We start from the raw sequence: 19,983 nt of genomic DNA, 5'->3' as shown, positions 1-19,983 counted from the left end.
AAACCATGTATTCTTTTCATTTCCACTCTAAATGTCTTATCCTCATTACTGGGTGAAGAACATGCCTATGTACAGAAGTAGTGCTATACTTCACAGGTGTGCCTCATATTTTAATTAGTGGCAAAACTGCTGGTTTTTTTTTATATATATAATGGTCACTTTCCACTTTATTTGTTTTTGCACCTTCACTGATGCCTCAACTTTTCCAGTGTGGGTTTCTAGCTGTGGGAGAGAGGAGGTAGTAGTGTTTTGGAAGTTGGGATTTTTTAGCACTGAAAAAGGATTTCTAATAGGTACTTACCGTCTCTCACCCACTTCCCACCTTTCCTCCCCACTGATTTGCTGGTGTTTTGGGGTTTGTATATGCCAATTTTAAAATGTCAAGATTGTGTTGCAACACTTGTGCTAGTATAGAAGGTGCAATGGGATTTGTTGCTGCAATAATACAAAAAATATAGTTTTATAAAAGGCTGGTGCCTAGAGGGCAAATGAAGGTTGAGATAGCTGTGGGTGAGTAGGAGTAAGTACCTATCGGAAATACATTTTCATTGTTAGAAAATGTTAACCTTTGTAGAATCCTTTGCAGTTGTATAGAGCTAGTTCTACTGTTAATCTATCCTTAATCATCATTAATAAATACTTAAAATATTATTTACTGCAGTTTTATATTTTTAGACTTGGGTGTTGTGATCTTGTTTATAATATTTTATTAGTAGTTATAGTACAGTTAATAGCTTACTCACATATTGTTTATATGATATAAATTTGGTGTAACAAATTGTTACTAATCATAGCTGATAGTTATTTTATATCATTTTTGAAGACATGCTTTTATAATTTACCTGTAACACAAGTTTGAGCTCAGAAATATAGCTACTTCTTTTTTCTTTCTTTTCCTGAAATACAGTTTTGATTTATTCATTTATAGGCTTTTTTGAGCCCATTTTCAAAACACTCAAAACAAAACATAAAGAGAAGGAAGAAAAGGAAAAATAAAAGCAAAATTTCATTTGAATACAAGAGAAAGAAGAAAAAGAGACCAAAAGCAAAATCAAAGTTAAATGAATGTGAACTACATTTCACTTCTGAATCTGCAGACTTAAGAAATGAGCTTGTTCCTGAAGATCTAAGTTTATACTGTAAGTCTTCTGGTACTCATTTTTGTATGTCTGAAGAATCAGATTCTCCCTCAGAGCAAGTAACTGGAGCAATAAGGGAGATCCATTTAAATAAACATTCAGGACATCCTCAATTCTCAGTTGGGAATGTTGCAGAAAAAGAGTGTCAGGAAGAGCCAAATTCAGATGACACTTCTGGCTTTCTGGTTGAACAGGAAAGTAGAGCACCAGTCAAAGAAACTTTTAATTTCTTAACAGAGCAACAGAACTTTAATCCAAATGAGGAAAGGTTTGATCAAAGAACTGAAGGAGATCAATCACTTATTTCTTGCCTAGGGCAGAAAGAAGAAGCTAAATATACAGAAGATTCAACTTCTTCATCTCAGCTGGAAAAAACAGAAGATTCAGAAGATCAGCTAGTTCCTTTTGAGATCTCTCCAAGATCAACTTGCAAAGTTCCAAATAATTATTTAGTGAAGTCCAGCACAGTCAGGCATGGTTCAAATGGATGGAAAGAATGTTTACGACCTTTGCCATCACAGGTAGGATATTATCAGGTATTTTATCCTTGAGAAGTGGTAAACCCTATTTAATATACTTGTTATGAGACAATAGTATTAAGTCTGTTTTATTTTTTAATGCTGCTTATTATATCTTGTGTGTTAAGGATGTTCAAGAATAAAAAAGTGTTTAATGATAGTATTTCAACCACACTGTGTTCACTGTATCCATTGTGAACAATACATTTCATTCAATCCAGAGCACATCAGGTAAGATCGGAAACAAAAATCATAATAGTGGTCAGTACACTATTTACATACGCCATTTGCCACAATAACAATTGTTATAGTTTGAAAAAGGAATTCATACCATAAAAAATATGTGTATAGCCTAGTATTTCAGCAATAAGACAGCCAAAGTTTTTAACTAAGTTTATTTTGTTCTGTTTTATATATTTTTATGCTATCATCTTAAAAGCTAGAATTTAAGCTATTTATTAAAATAAGAATGGAATTTTTACTAAGTTAGTAGAGTTATGTTTTATTTAGTTTTAATTAATAAGTAGGAAGAAAGCAATGACTTATAAAAATGTTTGTTTATTGTAAATGAATTTTGAAACGTTTTGTATTTTCAAGAGTATTAAAAAACATAGCTTTATTTTGCATAAGCTGTTATTTATACAAATTTACTAAGCTCTTTATCAGGTAGTTTAAAAATGAAAATGAAAAATTGCTGACAAGTTTTCCTTTAAGTGTAATTACTATAATTAACCAAATATTTACTTAATTATAAAGTGTAGAAAAGATATGTACAGGTGTAAGAGAATAAAATAAAAAAGATCAGAACTCAAGAATTTCTTTCATGTATGTATATATATTTTAAAAGCAACAAAGGACTTGCTGGTCCATCTAGGCCATCACATCTGTTAAACTAAATTCTAAAATGAAAATAAAACACTAAAAATCAGCCCTTATTGTTCAGATATTTATTAAGCCTTCCTTTCAGTTAACTTAATCCACCACATCTGAAGGCAATCCATTCCAAAGGATAACATCCCAGTTATTGTTAGAGTAGCTCTCATCTGAATTATTTCAAACCATTTATTGTCTGTGCTAAGTATCCAAGACTATACACAATATTGAAAATGTGGCCTAAATAATGACTGATACAATAAATATAGATATAGATAAATTTAAAACATAAAGATTCCATTTTTAATTATATGATCTTAATATGTTTTGTAATGTTCAAACGTTTGAATTGTCTGTTTAGAGTTTGATAAGGACAAAAAATCATCAAATATCATCTTCACTGCTAGAAGGTGTTATAGGATGCAAGCAGACCAAACTTAATATGCATACCATCACTGCCAAATCCAGCACTTCTAAAAGAATGGGGTCTATAAATAAGCCATCTTACAAGAATCATTCATCAAAGAAATCATCAACATGTAGCTCATCTTCCTCTTCTCAAATAACAGTAGCACTGGTAAGTTTCTGTTCAGAATGCTTTTCAGGTTTTTTCCATAGAATTAACAAATTGCATAATAATAATTGAAAAACAAAACAAGATGGCTTATTTAAAATTGAAATTAATCAGATATTTGCAGACAATTTCTCATTTCTAAAATAACAAATTGAGAAACATTCACTTTTTTGGTGTAATAAACAGATAAATTATTACAGCAAAATCTTGATTCTGTTACTCTTAAAGTATAAAGAACTATTTTGAACTATTAGAAGAACTATTTTGCTCTCATGGTACTTCATCTTTTAGGTATCTAACAACAAGCTTATTGCCATAATTCTTTTAATTTTATTCTTGTTTTCTTAAACTAATTATCCTCCAACAGACTTATTAAGATTCCTTATGGAATGCTCCTTGAACTAGACCTAATTTGATATTATATCTAATGTCACTGTCTCACTATATTTACAAAACCTGAGCCAACTTACTCCTGTTTTGGAGAAGAAAAGGACAGGAAACAGTTAAGAGAAGATAAGGTCTGAGCATGAAACCTCCAAACATGCTATTTATTTTTCCTATTACAAATTACAAGAGTACTTAATTTTTGTAATGTACAATTAATTTAATAGTTTCAATAAAAATTAAAAAAACAACTTACTTTGATTATACAAGAAAATTATGTGCAAAAAAGTTTCATTCTTACACCTTTTTTTCATTATCTTTTAGTTGAATGCAATGCAAGCCTGAACTTTTAGAGTGGACTTAGATGAATTTATGTTAGTGTGTTTTTATAATATTCTTATTGGTATGCCTCATGGAAGTTACTCATGAGTCAGATAGAAATATCTAAGTCTACATATGCTTCTTACCCTCACTATCTAACCTCGCAGCTTTTGCTCAGAAAATATTATTGAACAAGCACACAACTTAGGGTTTTAGGGCCCCATAACTTTTAACAACTTCTTTATGTTTGATAATATTTCATTTTTTAGAGATGTTGGGTTCGCCATCCCCTTTTTATGAGCCTCCATCCTTATTCTGAGCTAGGAAACCAATGTTCCATGGCTCTTGTTCTTGCCTGTGAATTTTGTTGTGCTTGAGATAGAAGTACTAGTCTCTCCTAATCTCAAAAGGTTCTTCAGATTTTGTTGATGCTTTTTATGATCAGAAATCTATTACACTGCTGTAAGCATCTCCAGAAAAGCTTTCTGCTTTAAATAATAGTGAATACAGGTCCAATAGATGTAGGTTTTCTTTAAGGTACTGGTGATTTCTTTCTTGGCTATAAATCCTTGAAATATCATCACATTTCTCTAGGCATTGCCATAGATTAGTCATGGTTCCACAAGCCATGATGCTTGTGTGCTGTAATTCATGCCAATTTCTCAGATATGGGTAATGTCTTTTACATACAGAGATACGGAGACTGCTATACCATTACTCTAAAAGTTTTCACCAATATTTTTAAAACCCCAAAAGAGATTCTGAGACTGCATCCATTGTTCTGGAACTTCTACAGAAAAATTTTAAGTCCATAAGCTAAGATATTTATGACAATTATCTTTGCTAATACCTCAAATCCAGGTGGTGTTTACTACAGTTATATATTTTAATTGTTTTCATTTTAATATTTATATATTAACTGAATTTTATTTCAGTACATTAGATTTCAGTGTTTTTTGTTTCTTTCTTACAATAAAAGATCCTATGAAAACCATCAATATTTAAATTTTATTCTAGCTCAGTAAATTCAGTTTGACAATCTTCACTCTTGTTTAGGACATTTTTAACCCTGAAGACAGAGAACTGATGTCTGATATTAGCAACCAAGAAATGGATCAGGACTCAGAAAAGCTTTTGGTATATAACATAATGCATACTTGTAGTGAAATATTTACCAGCTAATTAGCATTTAATGATTATTGGCTCACAGAAATGAAGAAAATTAGGTTTCATTTGAATGTGTAACTCTAATTTGATACATATGCTTTAAAATCAGAAAATGAGAATAATGATTACTTGTACAGTTACAAACTAGACTGAATTTCATGACTAAGGCTCTCACATTTTAAACTGATTTCAATTTGATCTTTATTTTTAATGACTGTTTTTCTAAATGGTTTTTATGTATTATTCTAGTAAATAACAGTAGCATCTGTATCTTGCAAACTGACATACCTTTATTTAAGGAATATTTTTGTTGATTTTTTTCTACATTTTTATTGCCATTTATATAAACCTAAAAATATACTTAATAAAATTAATAGTATGATAAACACACTGTGTATATGTATATTAATACCTTCTCTCTCTATATATATATATATATATTATTGTATATTTATGTCATTATAATGCCTATCACTTATTACCATGGTACCTTCAAATTTCACACAATAAATTCATTAACTTAATAGCTTAGGATCAATCTAAGTGTATTTCACAATTCAGCAAAGTATCACACAACTGAACATAGCCTTTCTAAATAGTTGAACCTTAACTGAAACAAACGTATCATGTAGTATTGAATACATATCTAATTGATTATCATTTGTTTTCTTAGTTCATAATAACACAACCTGTCATATTTCATGAAGTTGCTGTAATACAATAATTCATGATGTCTGCTTTTTGCTTTTTCCTCCATTGTTCGAGCAATAAGTTTCATGGATTATAATCCTAAAAACTGGATTTAAATACAAGTGATGGGCACAACAAAAATAACCTATTGTGTGGCTTTGTGCATAACTGTAAATAAGTCTCACATTGTTGTCTTTTAAACTGTTGTAATGTAGTTTTTCCACTAATTGAAACAAACGTACCATGTAACAATACCTCATAATTGTATACATAATTAATCATAATTTCAATTCCTAGTATATAATGTTCATTTAACAACATGATATTCCATGAAGGTTAATAATGTAGTTCAAATTTCAATGTCTCAGTATTCTGTCTTTCAAACTTTTCAATATAATTCCAGTTTGATAGCAACTGTGAAGTTAAGTATTCTGTTGTTTGGCTCTCCTACAAAAGATTAAGTTCTTTGATAATGATCACAAGATAGTACCATTTAAGATAGATTTTGCAACATAAAAAGTTTAATTTAACCATATTCTGTCTTTATCAGGTTATGTTGAAGCCTTTTTTTCATCATTGTAAGATTAACTTCTTTCATGAGACTAACCTTTTCCTGTTTGTGAGACTTTCTTATCACAGTGAAACTAGATGCACAACCTATAATTCATGTTAACACAAAATTCAAAACTTTCCATTGTTTTATAAGCCATGAGTATGTTAGTTTATTTCCCAATACATGAACTTTATTAAGCATATGCAGATGCTGTAAATACCTATATCAGCTTTCACCACTTGATTGATAACCATCTGTGTTTACATTTTAACAGAAGTGTTCAGTAGAACAACTTAACCTCTCATGAGTTGCTTTTTTTTCAGATTTTTTTTTTTTATATTTCAGGATGCGAGTGTAGGAGAAATCATATGGGCAAAACTGGGCTCTACCCGCTGGTGGCCAGCTATAATCATTTGGGGGACTGACTGTGGGCAACCACCTGCTCATACTGGCCACACCTGGGTGTTCTGGTTTGGTGATCACAAAATATCAGAGGTATAGGATACACTGCACCCTCTTCTCAGTATCAGTTAGATAAACAGTTTCAATTGAATAAAACACATGGAAAAACATTTTTCAGTTCTTAAGTTTTGATCACCTCTTTAGTCTTGGAAATAATTCAAGAAACTTATACTTTAAGCTAGCTTCATGTTATATTTATTTTCCATAAGGTTTATTTATAAGGTTAGTTGATGTAGCTCTCCAGAGTGGAAATGTCTAGTAGCTAAATCTTCTTACAGTCCCATAAAATAGGTGATGGGACATAAAAACACAGAAACGTTCAATAATCACATTTGTAGACATATTAATGTAACCAATATCATGATGATTCAGAAACATAAAATAATCACACTTGTAGATATGGTACTGTAACCACTATTATGGTTATTCACAGACATGAAAGAATCACACATGTAGACATGGTTTGTAAACAGTGTTATGATGATCCAGAAATATAAAAGGATTACTCACAGACATGGTACTGTAACCAGTATTATAATGATTCAGAAGTATGAAGGAATTATAAATGTAAACATTATAATCTCGTAGCACAAGATAATGAGTTACAGACGTTCAACTTTTGTTTACTTTTCTTACCTGCTAAGCAAAGACCAGTAGGAGGCCATACAATCTTACTATATTTATCATTTGTTAAAAACTGTCTGTGAAATGAAGTCACAATGTGGTATTTCAAGTACATCTAACATCCCTCATTCTTTGATGGAAGAATATATCATATAAAAAACAACTATTTCAAGTTCTTACTACCAGAGTTATCAAAGTATATTTGATATGTAGCAGTAAATAAAATTATAGTTAATGAAGTGATTTGTTGAAACTTTGTTCTATTCTGTAAGATTGTTCATTATGATACACGGGAATTATCTGTTTCTAGTTTATCTTCATGGTTCTGTGTGTTAGTCAGGTAGTGCAGATCTTTTATCTGCTATGATGATTGCACTAGCTCATGTTGGAATAATGCATTTTGAAGATGGCACACTCTAAGTGCACTAGAACAAGTATTTTTGGAAATATTACTGGTTGTAACTGCATTCACGTAATGATGATTTGACAGTGTAACTATATTAGTATTTTCTTGAAAAGATGTTTTTGTGTTTATTTGCTTTCAGAGCTAGAAATATTTGCAAAACATGGATGGAGGAGGTTTTAGGAGTTGTTAGAGTATCTATAATTCAGGTTGTGTTTTTGATATTGATCCACTTTTATCAATAATATGATGCATGGCAGTTACTGCTTTTATATAAAAAAATTTTCAAAATGAACATTGGTGAAATTCCTCTCCTTTGAGTTTGTTTCAGATAAATGTACCCATCATTGTTTGGATGAATTACATCTATGAGAAATAGATTTATACTTCCTCTTTATCGTGAGGTCACATGATGTTTGAATGTAGCTAAATTAGGCATTATTCTGTACACAAAGAGTGATCTTTCTTTGTTTACTCTGAAGCATAGTAGTTATTATTCTACACATCTGTTTTAATAATTTTTACTGCTGAACCATTGGACTCTGATAGGTTTAGTGATGGTGCTTAGGTGGGAATGATGTTATTCTTACCCAAGACTTTTGATGATTTTCTAATTATGAAACAAACAGTATTGTTTAAGACAGTCATGTCCATTAAACCAAGTTTTTAATCTCTCAAGCCACCAGCATTCTGACCTTGTCATAGCCTTGATGTATATTATGCTTGAATGTGTAGTATGTTACAAGTCTATAATCACCATTCTTCCTCAGAGACAGATCTAGCTATAGCTGAGTTATGTGACTGCCTAGTACTCCATGTCTAAAGGGTCCTTGTAGCCTGAATTGGTAATAGAAAAAAGAAAATTGTTCTAAAAAAAAGTCAACTTTGTTTGACTGAGTTTGAGCATTGAAATGTACGGATAATTTAACTTTTCTGTTTAATGCTGCATTTGTTATGCATTTTCCACTAAGATTTCTTAATGGTGAGTCATCAAATAATTAATCACAATCATATTGTCAATTAAGTATGGCATGTTTTGTGAGCATGCTGCTTATAACATTAGTTGCATATTACTTGTTAGCTTTATGTCAGCTACTACAAAGTCAACTTGAATGTTGTCATGATGATGACTTGTATTTTGTGCAAACTGTGGTCTGGCTTGCATAGTCTGGCTGAAATAATAGAATCAATGAGTTTTACAGAATAGAGGATTCTAATAAGTTATAATGAAATACATTCTAAAATATGTTTTTAGTATTCCAATTCCTTGATATACAGAATAGATGAATCCTTGAAAGGTTATTTCTGTAGCAAAATTCCATGTAGAGATACCCATTTTTTAAGATATATTTAAGTTATATAATTGGAGATATATTTTGTCTTCAAAATAATAATAAAATTTTTTAAGAATGTAGAAAATCTGTTTTAAACACATATTTGACATAAATTGTTTAATCATCTAGGAATGATACATAGTGGATTAATAAATTATTTGCTACCAAAATGCATAATTGTATACCTTCAGTCATGGCTAACCATCACCTGTTGCTGGAGATATTTGCTATGTACACATTCTTAACACAAACTTTCAAGATAGTCACACTTATATTGAACAAGATTTGGACCAAAAACAAATACATTTTTATACTCATTATTGTTAAATAAATATTTTAAAACTGTATATTTGCTATAACAATAATTAAGCACAATAGAAAATACAAAATCAAAATAATATTATAATCACACATAGAAAAAACTATGATAAAATGGGCCAACAGTATTATTGACTATCTACAAACAGTAACCATGGAGGTAGAGTATTAAGATAAAACTTAATCATGTGAAACAAAAAGACAGTAAAATTTTATAGTCAGAAACTTGCACTATACATCTCACAGATCCATCAAGTAGTAAAATGTATATGTTATGGATTTAAAATCCTGTTATAGATGGTGTCTGCAGACTGTAGTTAGGATTTATTAAAAACAAATTATCTTGATCTTATTATCTTTTATATAACAATGGCAAGCTGAGATTGTGATTGAGGTAGAAAATATGAATCTTGATATTTGAAAAGAAAGAGGCAGACATGCTGCACTGGAAAACACACACTTGTAAGAATATTTGAAAAAATATTTGTAAAAGATTGTGTCTTCTTGAGCTTTCATTAATCCAGTCCTCTTTGATTCAAAAGGACTAAAGCTGGGGTGCATGGATTTATCACTAAGAGGCTTCACGTCTATGGGTTGACAAGGAAAAGTCTTTGCAAATCAAAGTCATCAAGCTTTTCACAGTTCGACAGGCTTTGAATCACTTCCTTCCTTTTGCCAGACATTGTATAGTAATGATTCATTCCAATAATTCTATGGTAGTAACATATATCAATTACCAAGAAGGCATCTGATCCATATTTCTTTGTTTTCAAACATTGGTTCTCCTATACTGGGCACACATACACCACATTCATCTCATTGCATATCACATTATGGATGCTTTAAATTCCATAGCAGATCATCTTTCTTGTTCCAGTAACATTTTTCTGAATGAGTAATCTTTGGATCCCATTGTGTTCTTGTGGTTGTACAATCTGCTCAGGCTCTGGCTATCAATGCTTCCAGCCAGGATTAGTTTCACAAATTTCTATTTGTTTATCCTCCTATCTGATTACTTCATCAGGTAGTCTCTCTCATCCATACCACTCTCTATTGGGTCCTTCTGATCACTCCTTATTGGTCAGCTCAGCTTTTCCCTTTTGTTTCCTTCCCCTTGGCTACCTCCTTTCTTGGTTACCATTTCTACATCCAGCCATTCATATTCTTTGTCTTCCTACCTGGCTTTATTTTCAGTCCTTGGCAAGGAGGTCTAGTCCTTCCAATTAAATATCTTTCTTTTTGGCTCATTCCAGCACCAAGGGAAGGTATTCCAAAGGGTGTGCAATTTGAGTATTCCCCATTGATCAACTTATTGTGGCTCAAGTGGCTGAGTTTTTCAAATATAGTTTTTCTGGAGGTTTACAAGCTCTTCCTTTTTGGTTTATTGAGCCAACTTATCTCAAAAACTTAATGCCACCTGGAAAAATTATTGCATTTTGAGATTTATTGTCTCCACAGGTAGCCTAATTTTCCAGACTGGAATATTAATGTGGTCCACCTTTCTTCAATTTACCTCTGTTTGAACTTCTTTTCTCATGTTCCCTGTTTCAACTTTCCCTTAAAAAATATTGCCTTCTTCTCTTGAACTTTAAATAGTGCAGGTCTGATTTGTTTGCCACTGATATTTCATGTACACTTTACAACCATACCTGTATTATTCTTTATCTGGAGATCTCTTTCCTTCCTGAAACTTTAGCATCTAGTGAGAGTAACTCCTCCTTTTCTTCTGTTTTCATCTCTACCCTCTTTGTGATCTGGATAGACTTCTATGTGTGATACATACCCTTCATTGCTCTATTACCAGCACAGTTTTGTTCTGTGGTACCCATTTTCAACTCTTTATTCCTTTGCAGTCTTCCTCTGTTGTTGTTCTTTTCCCTTTTGCCCTCATCAATTGGGTTTGACTTTTGTATCAAATGGGGTATTCCTTCTTGCCCTCATACCATTGGAATTTGTTCATGATCTTTTCATCAGATTCAACATATAAGCTTGTTTTTTCTCCTCAAATCTTGTCTTCATCAGGCTTTGGAGGAAATCCACATGGGCACATGAACTACACCTAGTATGTTTCTCTCTCATTATATATATCGTGTTACGGATTATTCTTCATTAGGTTTTTGTCTGCTACCTATGGCTATTCCTGAAGTTACAGTGCAAATTTGACTGGGTAAATTTATAGTCATGCTTTCTTTTCTTTTCAGGAGCTCATGCTTCATTTATTCATTATATGACACCTGTTCTGTGGCAAATAATGCCTGCACAGGTATTCTCCAATTTGAAATCCACATTGTAAAGCCATGATGACTCTGCTTTATCTTCCATGGCTTTGCAATGCTCACTTTTGAAATAGTGTATTTTATAAGATTCTGTTTAGGTGAATAACCTTGCAATGTCATTGCTTCATGAACTTGCCTGTTCTGGACTGTACCACCCATTGACTGCATGGGTAAAACAGAAGGTGATAGCTGCATATCTGTGTCATGTCTTCTGTTGAATAAATTTGTATGGTCTGCTTTACATAGAGTTTAATGGTCACCCATTGCACTGTCTCAGGTGATGACATTCCTCTGGACTCTTCAATGCATTCTCACCCCATTTCATTCAAGTAGAGTATTGGAGTTTGTAGCACTTTGCTTCTGTGGTGATTGACCATTTGAGGCATCCTCCTTAATGGGTTCCATATGAAGATAACTATAAGCATTCAGTGCATAGTAGGACAACGGTGTTTTGGGGGTGCAGATGATGTGATATCTTCCAGTATGCATTATACAATCACAAAGGAGTAAGACATCAAATTTCAGTTCATCCCTTCAATTGGGAGCCCTCATTCTACCCCTGCATGGATGTCAGTACCCTATTACTGTGTTTTGGATTTAGAGCAAAACCAACCAGTACAAGTCTTCACATATTTTTATGGTTGTCCATATTCCTTTCTTAATCATACTCCTTCTGTGTTGTAAGTCACAATAGAGGTAAGAGAGATTGTTCCAGTTTTGTCCTTTTTGCTATCTCTTGTTGCACCTTATGCCTTTTTTATATTGGATGTCAGGTCTCTGGATCAATAGATTAAAGATATCACGTGTCATGGTTAGAAGTCAATGTAGTTCTGGATTCACTCCAGTCTCTTAACTGTGAGGAGAAGATGATATAATCCTCATCCTATCCCCATATGGATGTCAGTTCTCAGTGGCATGGGTTTTGGATGTAGTGGACTTAACGAGCACAGTCCATCACATCCTAGCCATTCTACATCTAGGGGCACATCCATTGATTTATCCACTTTTATACCAAGTGGGATTAAGTTCTTTATACATTTTGCAGTTGGTATCACTATCTTCCATAGTTCTCTCCCACTTGGATGTGCTTCTCTCTGTTTCTGCCCTTATTTCCCACATATTTCATGGATGGGGAAGAGTACACCTGGTTCAGAAGTGCTATAGTTACCCTACAGTATAGGATAATTATAACTTTCAAAATGGTACTTCCCTGCACTCACAAAACTAGATAGAATCCTACAATGAATAGGAGGTGTAACTGGTGCAAGGGAATGATAGAAGTAATCCCTAAAAGCATCCAAAAGTGAAATGTATTTCTGATAGGTACTTACTTTTGCTTATAATTTCCACTCTTCCTTCACACTTTTCTCTGGTGCTTATATCTTTTGCCAAACTTTGAACTGATAGTTTGGTAGAGACATATAGAAGGAATCACATGTTGCATGAATATGCCAGGCTCCTATTAGTGGAGAAGTGACACATGATGATTCACTTAATTGATATGTTTAAATCATATGATTCCAATAGAGGGGAGCAATAGGCTTGTGGCATTTGTGAAGAAAAAGTTTGCATATAGTGGGCAGCACTGAACAAAAATAACTAATCTTGTGAGGGGGGTAAGCACAAATGAAAAATATATTTTTAGGATAGGAAAACTATAACTTTTAATGTTAACAGTGAATTTCTACCTGATTATGTGCTGTTAGATATAATACACAGTTTGTCGCAAATATAAATGAAGTTAAAGTGATAAATACAAGTATAAGTATACAAAACCTAACATATTAAACATGGTTGTGATAGAATGCTTTACACTAAATGAACCTTAAATTTGCAGTTATGACAACAAGTATAGAAAGCTACAGCATAGCTAATTGTTATATCCTATAATACACATTATATGATGAAATGCTAAGAGTAATATTAACTCTTTCTGCATTTCTGTACATGTAATAAAACTATACATTAGCCTACAAAAAATTTAAATGTAGGCAAGCACATGTTCTTTCAAAGCATATATAATGTGTACTGCTATCTTTAATCATCAAAATCCTTCCTGGTTAACATTGTAACTAGAAACGAAAATGTTTTTTTATGGTGAAAAAACATTGTTCTCTTTACAGATTTTTTTGTTTGTTTTTTAAGTATATACTAAATAATCAATAACTGTTTCAGTTACCAAGGGACAAGCTGGTGGATTTTGTTGAAGATTTTAGTAGCAAGTTTAGTGACTTTGCTGGCAAAATGTTCAAAAGAGGGGTTTTAGAGGCAATCCGAGTAAGTTGAAATATTATTAGTATAATAATGATGTAATCTGTTTGGTTGTATGATTGTTATGTTTATAGGTTTTACCATATATTATGTTTTTACATTTAAGGTGAAGCATGTTGTTTTCTACAAGAGTAAATTACCATTTTAATAGTTTACAAATATTCACTACTGGAAATTCGATTTAAAATGTTTTATTCTACAATGTAATTTATTTTATAAATATTTATGTACAGTCCTCTGAAAAATTTATTTTCAACCAGTTCCTGTAGTTGATATGTTTTGATTTCACATATAATCACAGAAATTATAGTCATATTTTACTTAACATAGTTTTAAAGAAGTAGGCTTAAAGGTTTCTAACATTTAATAACAGATTATAAGTTACACTGTATGTAGAAAAGACTTGTTAAGTATGCTATAGTGAAGCTATGTTGAAAATTTTTTGAAAATACTCTATTTTTTACTTTAACTCTGCTTGTTTTCAAACTATTTCGCTTTGAAGTTTGCAAAATAAAATTGAAATTCTGTCAAAGCATATTAAAACTTACACATTTCTTTCTTTGTTAATATATAAATGCTACACAGTTACCATATTATTAAATTGCATTTTGATTATTTAAATTTCAGGAAGTTGCTGTGCATGCTAAAGTGGAATTTGTTGAGGGTGACTCTGCAAGAATGCTTAGTTGGGCCAAAAATGGATTTCGGACAGAATCTTCAAAGCCTAACCCATATGCTCCTGACATTGGTAAGTAGTTGAGAAATGTGTTTGTAGAGGCTGTTCAGTTTTCTTCATTTTGGGAAAACTTTAATTTTTTTGTTGTGATGCAAAATAAATATTACAAACTTTATGCTTTTCACATTTTAACATTATTTCAGAAAATAAGTATATAGAAATGTTTTCTATATACAGTTTTATTCAGACAGGTTGTTTTGTATGAAAGTTTGCTCATTGAGTATGATACAACAGCAATGTCCTTAAATTGGTATTAACTATAATAAACTTAAAATAATTTAATGTCATTTGATGTCTTTAGAAAGAAATCATTTTGGAATTTTTTTTTATTTTTAGTTTTACAACAAATTGATGTCATATTTGATTATTTATTCTTAATATTTTTAATCTTTTATTAGCCACACCAATTTCAGAGAATGTTTTAAAACATTTAAATCGAATAAAAACCCAGTATCTTCAAGCTCTACAATCTTTTGGTTTCCAAAATTCTTTGCAACCTCGTTTTTCACGTCTGGAACAATTGGAGAATAAAGGTTTGGTCAAATTTTCTTAATCAATAGATATGTTGCATAATTAATGTAAGAACTGTATATATATAAATATATTTCTATGTCATTAAATTTCTTTTAATATTAGGCACATGTACTTTCTTTTTCTCAAACATAAAAAGTAATTAATGAAAAAGAATTGCTGAGTTGGTGGAGAAACAAACTAACAAGAAAAAAAAATACTTGGCCAACCATGTATATGAACATCTTTTGTTATTGGAACAACATCATTTTTGTTGGATCTTTCTTGTTTTATAGTTGTTTCTTTTTTAAAAAACAAAATACTTCAAGTGCTTGGAGATCTTTTGAATCAGTGACACACCAAGAATACTACACTATAACTATAAATTCAGTATCATCAACTAACTGTGTTTTGGAGCTTTTCTTTTTTTTCTTTTTTTTCTTTTCTGATAAGCCAACGTGAAATGGTTACTTGTTCCTGAGTTAGTGCTGGTGACTTGCTGATGCACCACTTTTGCACAGTAAGAGGTGGCTATTAACCAGCATCTGTTCTCTTGTTGCAGAGCTAGTACTAGCTATTGTGAATACATATAAAATATATTTGGCTTTTTACTTCTTCTGGTGATAAAATCTTTTTAGCTAGACCAAGTGAAATATTTACTGAAATTTAAAACCATGCACTATAAGTGGCCCTAGTACTTTCAGGGTACAATTAAAGACAAAGAAATGAATTGTACTCTTTTTAGATGGTGAATGTGATATATGTATAAAAAATCTGAAAAAAAGTTTTAAAAACTTAATGTTTACTTAATTCTTTGCTTTAATTTTTATTTATTAGTTTTGAGCCTGACAAAGTTTTAAGCATAGGCATCTATTCAACCATGGGGGTCATTACAATATGATAGTTACTCCTACTATTCATTGGAAAAAAGTAGCCCAAGGACTGGCAAAGGGTGTTGTTGACCAGTTACTTTTCCTGTGGTTGGCAGTTTAAAATTTCTGTTTCTCTGACATCTTACATACTGCTATAATTCAATCTTCATATATATTTTCACTTTTAACTAACCTAGTGTAAAAGAGTATCACCTAATAATTAGTTTGAACTTAATGGTGTACATCTTGCATGCAATGTATACATTCATTGTCGTGTATTTTCACATTACTGAAAATTATACATGCAGTCACACTGAACATAACAGCTGCAGTTTTTGATAAGATTCTAGATTTCATTTTTCACTTACACTTAGAATTTATGTTTAACAAATCAATGAGTTAATGAACTCTGAATTTAAGGTTGCAAACACTTGGCAAACCTGCATTGCAATGAATAACTGTACATGATATAAATAACTGAGACTCTAAAGAATCTCATGTTCACTTAATGTATCATGGACAGTGTACATCTGAATACATAAAATATTTATTTCAACACAATATGTATAGTATATTTCTATTAATCTCATCATATTAAACTTTTCATACCTTTAGCAACAGTGAACTTATTTAGTGTAAAAGATTTTCTGACTACTTTTGTTATTGTGCATGTTTTACTAGCACTGATTTACAGTGCCATATTTAGAGGGATTGCAACTCATCTATTTGTATGGGAGCCTAATTATCCAAAAAAAGGGGAAGGACCTCAATTTTGAATCACCCTAGGAAGAAATTAAAGAAAAGCATCACAAATTTGGGAAATTTAAATTGACTGGAATGATGGGAGATGTTCAAGCAGGAATTTAAGACATCAAAAAGGGTGTATGAAAAAAAGATTGAATAAAAATGTAATAATTAACAGTAAGGGTTTCTTTAAATGCATTAACTGTAAACATAATGCTAGTATGGAGGTAGGAACTTTGAAGGAAAGCTTATTCTGATAAATTATAAGATGACTGTATTACTTAATTCTGGTTTTTCTTCAGTTCTTACTAATGAAGATTTAAGCAATATTCCTAATTCTGAACAGTTAATATATGGAAACAAGATTGAATAAGATTATCATATTACTTCTGAGTTTGTTGAGAAAAAATTATGAAATTTAAAAATGTTAAGACATTTGAGTCAGATAATATTTACACAAAGTTTATGATGGTTGTTAAGAATTGGATTTGTAAGCTACTTTCTATTTATTTTTTGTAAGTTCTTGATTAATGGGCACATGTCAGATAATTGAAAACTAGTTAATGTGACTCCTTATTTCAAGGGAGGTGATAAAAATTCTGATAGTAATTATAGGCCTATTTGTCTAGCATCATCTGTGAAAAATGTTTAGAAAAATCTGATTAAAGTTTTGTAAAGTTGTTTAACAAAGCTTAGAATTTCATTTGATAGTCAACATGCTTTCACTGTGGGAAAATCTTGTCTGACAAATATTCTTTCTATGAAAAGGTTACTGCTTATCTAGTTGAGGGTAATGGTGTATATTTGGTGTACCTTGATTTTCAGAAAGCATCTGACAAGATGCCACATAAAAAGTCTTGTAAAAATGTCTTTATATGTACGGGGTCTAAATGGTTGAAAGGAGGAAGGCAGAGAGTTGTTATAAATGAAGTTCAGTCAAACTGGATTAATATAAAATGTGGAGTACCTCAGAGCTTAATCCTAGGACCTTTGCTCTTTTTATTTACATTAATGACATAGACTAAAAATTTGTCAATAAACTGCTTAAGTTTGCAGATGATATTAAGGTTTTGGGTGTTGCTGGCTGTGAGGAGAATGCTACAGCTTTACAAAAGGATCTAGACAATTTATTGAGTTGGGTGAATAAATGGCAGATGGGTTTTAATTGTAACAAATTCAAGATAATGTATGTGGGTTATTGCACTTTAAATTATAATTTGGATTGGAATAACCTTAACAGTGTCATAAAAGAAATGGATCTTGGTGTAGTAGTTTATCATTCTCTTAAGCCATCCAAGCAGTATGCTCTTGCTAGTGATAGGGCAAATAGGAGTTTAGGTTGTATATACAGAAATATCGGATACAAGTCAAAAGAAGTTATAATTTCTTTGTAAATGTCATTGGGTAGGCAACCTTTGGAGTATTGTTTTCAATCTGAAGCTCCTTACCTTAGTAAGGACATTGAATTGTATGAAAGGGCTCAGAGAAGGGTTACTAGAATAAAGGGATTATGATGTCATATAAGGAGAGGTTAAAATCTCTGAAATTCTGTCTTATTAAAAGAGATTGTTAAAGGAATGGATGCATAATCTTTTTTTTGTACTTAGTATTACAAATAGTAGGACTAGGGAAAACAAATGTAAATTTTGGTAGGGTAAGTGTCATCCTCTGCTAAAACAGTTTTATTTTTTAACAAGGTGGCTGTCCTTTAGAATGGGTTGTCTTTAGATGTTGTAGAGGCAGTAAATTTAAATGAGTTTAAGAGAAAACTTTATAATAATATGAATGATAAGGGCTGGCTTTGGGTTTATTTTAATCATTTTAGTTTTGTCTAGGGGATGGGACAGTCTAGATCAGGGGTTCCCAACCTTTTGGCACTCGCGACCCTTTACCTAAAAGTTTGAAACCCATGTGACCCCCTACTTAGGGCTTACTATCAGCAGCTTAGTTTTTATTTTATTTTCTGTGAAGGAGAGGGAAAGAAACATCTAAAAAAAAATATTTAAAAATTATGTAATTATTTATTAGCAAATTAAATCACATTGGTCCAACCTGAATTCACAAAAAGAACATGTATTTCTTAAAATAATATTAACATAAATGTGAACAGCTATCCAACCCAGCTAGTGAGATGCCTGATGTTGCATTTCAGCAGCCAGCTTTGAAATTCGTGTCCGAGTGTTTGTTAGAGCCAGTCTCATGTCATTTCCAACATCCAATCTGTTCCTATTCTTTGTTTTTATATTGACAAGAGTGGAAAATCTTGCCTCACACAAGTAGGTAGAAGCAAATGGAACAAGAACACGTAAAGCTATCATGCTGACTTTGGAGTATGACTGATACATAGCGCACCAGAACTGAGTCACGGATTTCACCTTGAAGAGATCACGAGCTGAAGAGTTGTTCCTTAGATCCAGAAATTCATCTTGGATATCATCTGGGATGCTGGATACATCAAGTTCAGTACAAAATGGGTATCTTACCAGGGCCTCCTGTTCCTGTGATAGCTCAGGGAAGTAACACTCGACTTCCTTTTCTAGAGACTGAAGATGTTCGGTAATCTCATCCTTGAGGAACTGATCCAGTTGGATCTGAGACTCATCCGTCACTCCACAAAGTTTTTCAAACATAGCGATATTTCCAAGATTGGTTTTCCGATGCCAGCTCTGCAGTTTGGAAACAAATGCCCGAAGACTATCTTGAAAAAGGAGAACATGTGTTTCCCTTCCTTGAAGCTTCAAATTGAGCTTGTTCAGCTGGTCAAAAATGTTGGCTAGGTACACAACCCTTTTACTCCATGCTTCATCTTTGAAGCGAGCTACAAGATCTTTCCTTTCTTGAGTCTCCAGGAATAGCTTTATTTCATCTTTCATTTCAAAGATACGATTAATAACGTTTCCTTTCGACAACCAACGTTCTGCTGTGTAGAAGAGAAGGACTTCGTGGTCAGCATTCATGTCTTTGCATAGTTCTTTGAATAGGCAAGTGTTGAGTGCTTGAGTCTTCACATAATTTACAATTTTGATTACAGATTCAAGCACTTCCTGCAGAGAGGCAGGGAGAGTCTTACTGGCGAGAGCATATTGGTGAATCATGCAGTGGATGCCCTTTGCTTGAGGTGCTAGCTTCTTCACTCTCGACTGGAATCCTGATTTTGATCCCAGCATAGCCGGTACCCCATCCGTACAAACCCCACACACGTTTTCCCATTGAA

General features: G+C 32.1%; 1 protein-coding gene across 4 annotated transcripts in view; it reads left to right on the top strand.

Annotated features, from left to right (window-relative positions):
- LOC143226047 (DNA (cytosine-5)-methyltransferase 3B-like) overlaps window positions 1–19,983 on the top strand; it is a 70,402-nt gene that overhangs the window by 17,275 nt on the left and 33,144 nt on the right. For 3 of the 4 annotated variants that reach the window (XM_076456458.1, XM_076456456.1, XM_076456459.1), the window contains 7 exons: window positions 929–1,660; window positions 2,892–3,107; window positions 4,866–4,946; window positions 6,565–6,714; window positions 13,812–13,913; window positions 14,535–14,655; window positions 15,042–15,176. In XM_076456458.1, coding sequence (XP_076312573.1) covers window positions 929–1,660; window positions 2,892–3,107; window positions 4,866–4,946; window positions 6,565–6,714; window positions 13,812–13,913; window positions 14,535–14,655; window positions 15,042–15,176 — 1,537 coding nt within the window. The remainder of the gene's footprint in view (window positions 1–928; window positions 1,661–2,891; window positions 3,108–4,865; window positions 4,947–6,564; window positions 6,715–13,811; window positions 13,914–14,534; window positions 14,656–15,041; window positions 15,177–19,983) is intronic. The other variant, XM_076456457.1, reaches the window with a different exon arrangement.

This window comes from Tachypleus tridentatus, chromosome 9, assembly GCF_004210375.1.
Source record: "Tachypleus tridentatus isolate NWPU-2018 chromosome 9, ASM421037v1, whole genome shotgun sequence".
Classification (NCBI taxonomy): Eukaryota; Metazoa; Arthropoda; class Merostomata; order Xiphosura; family Limulidae; genus Tachypleus; species Tachypleus tridentatus.
The sequence above is the reverse complement of the archived record's forward strand: the minus strand, read 5'-3'. Positions and strand labels throughout refer to the sequence as shown.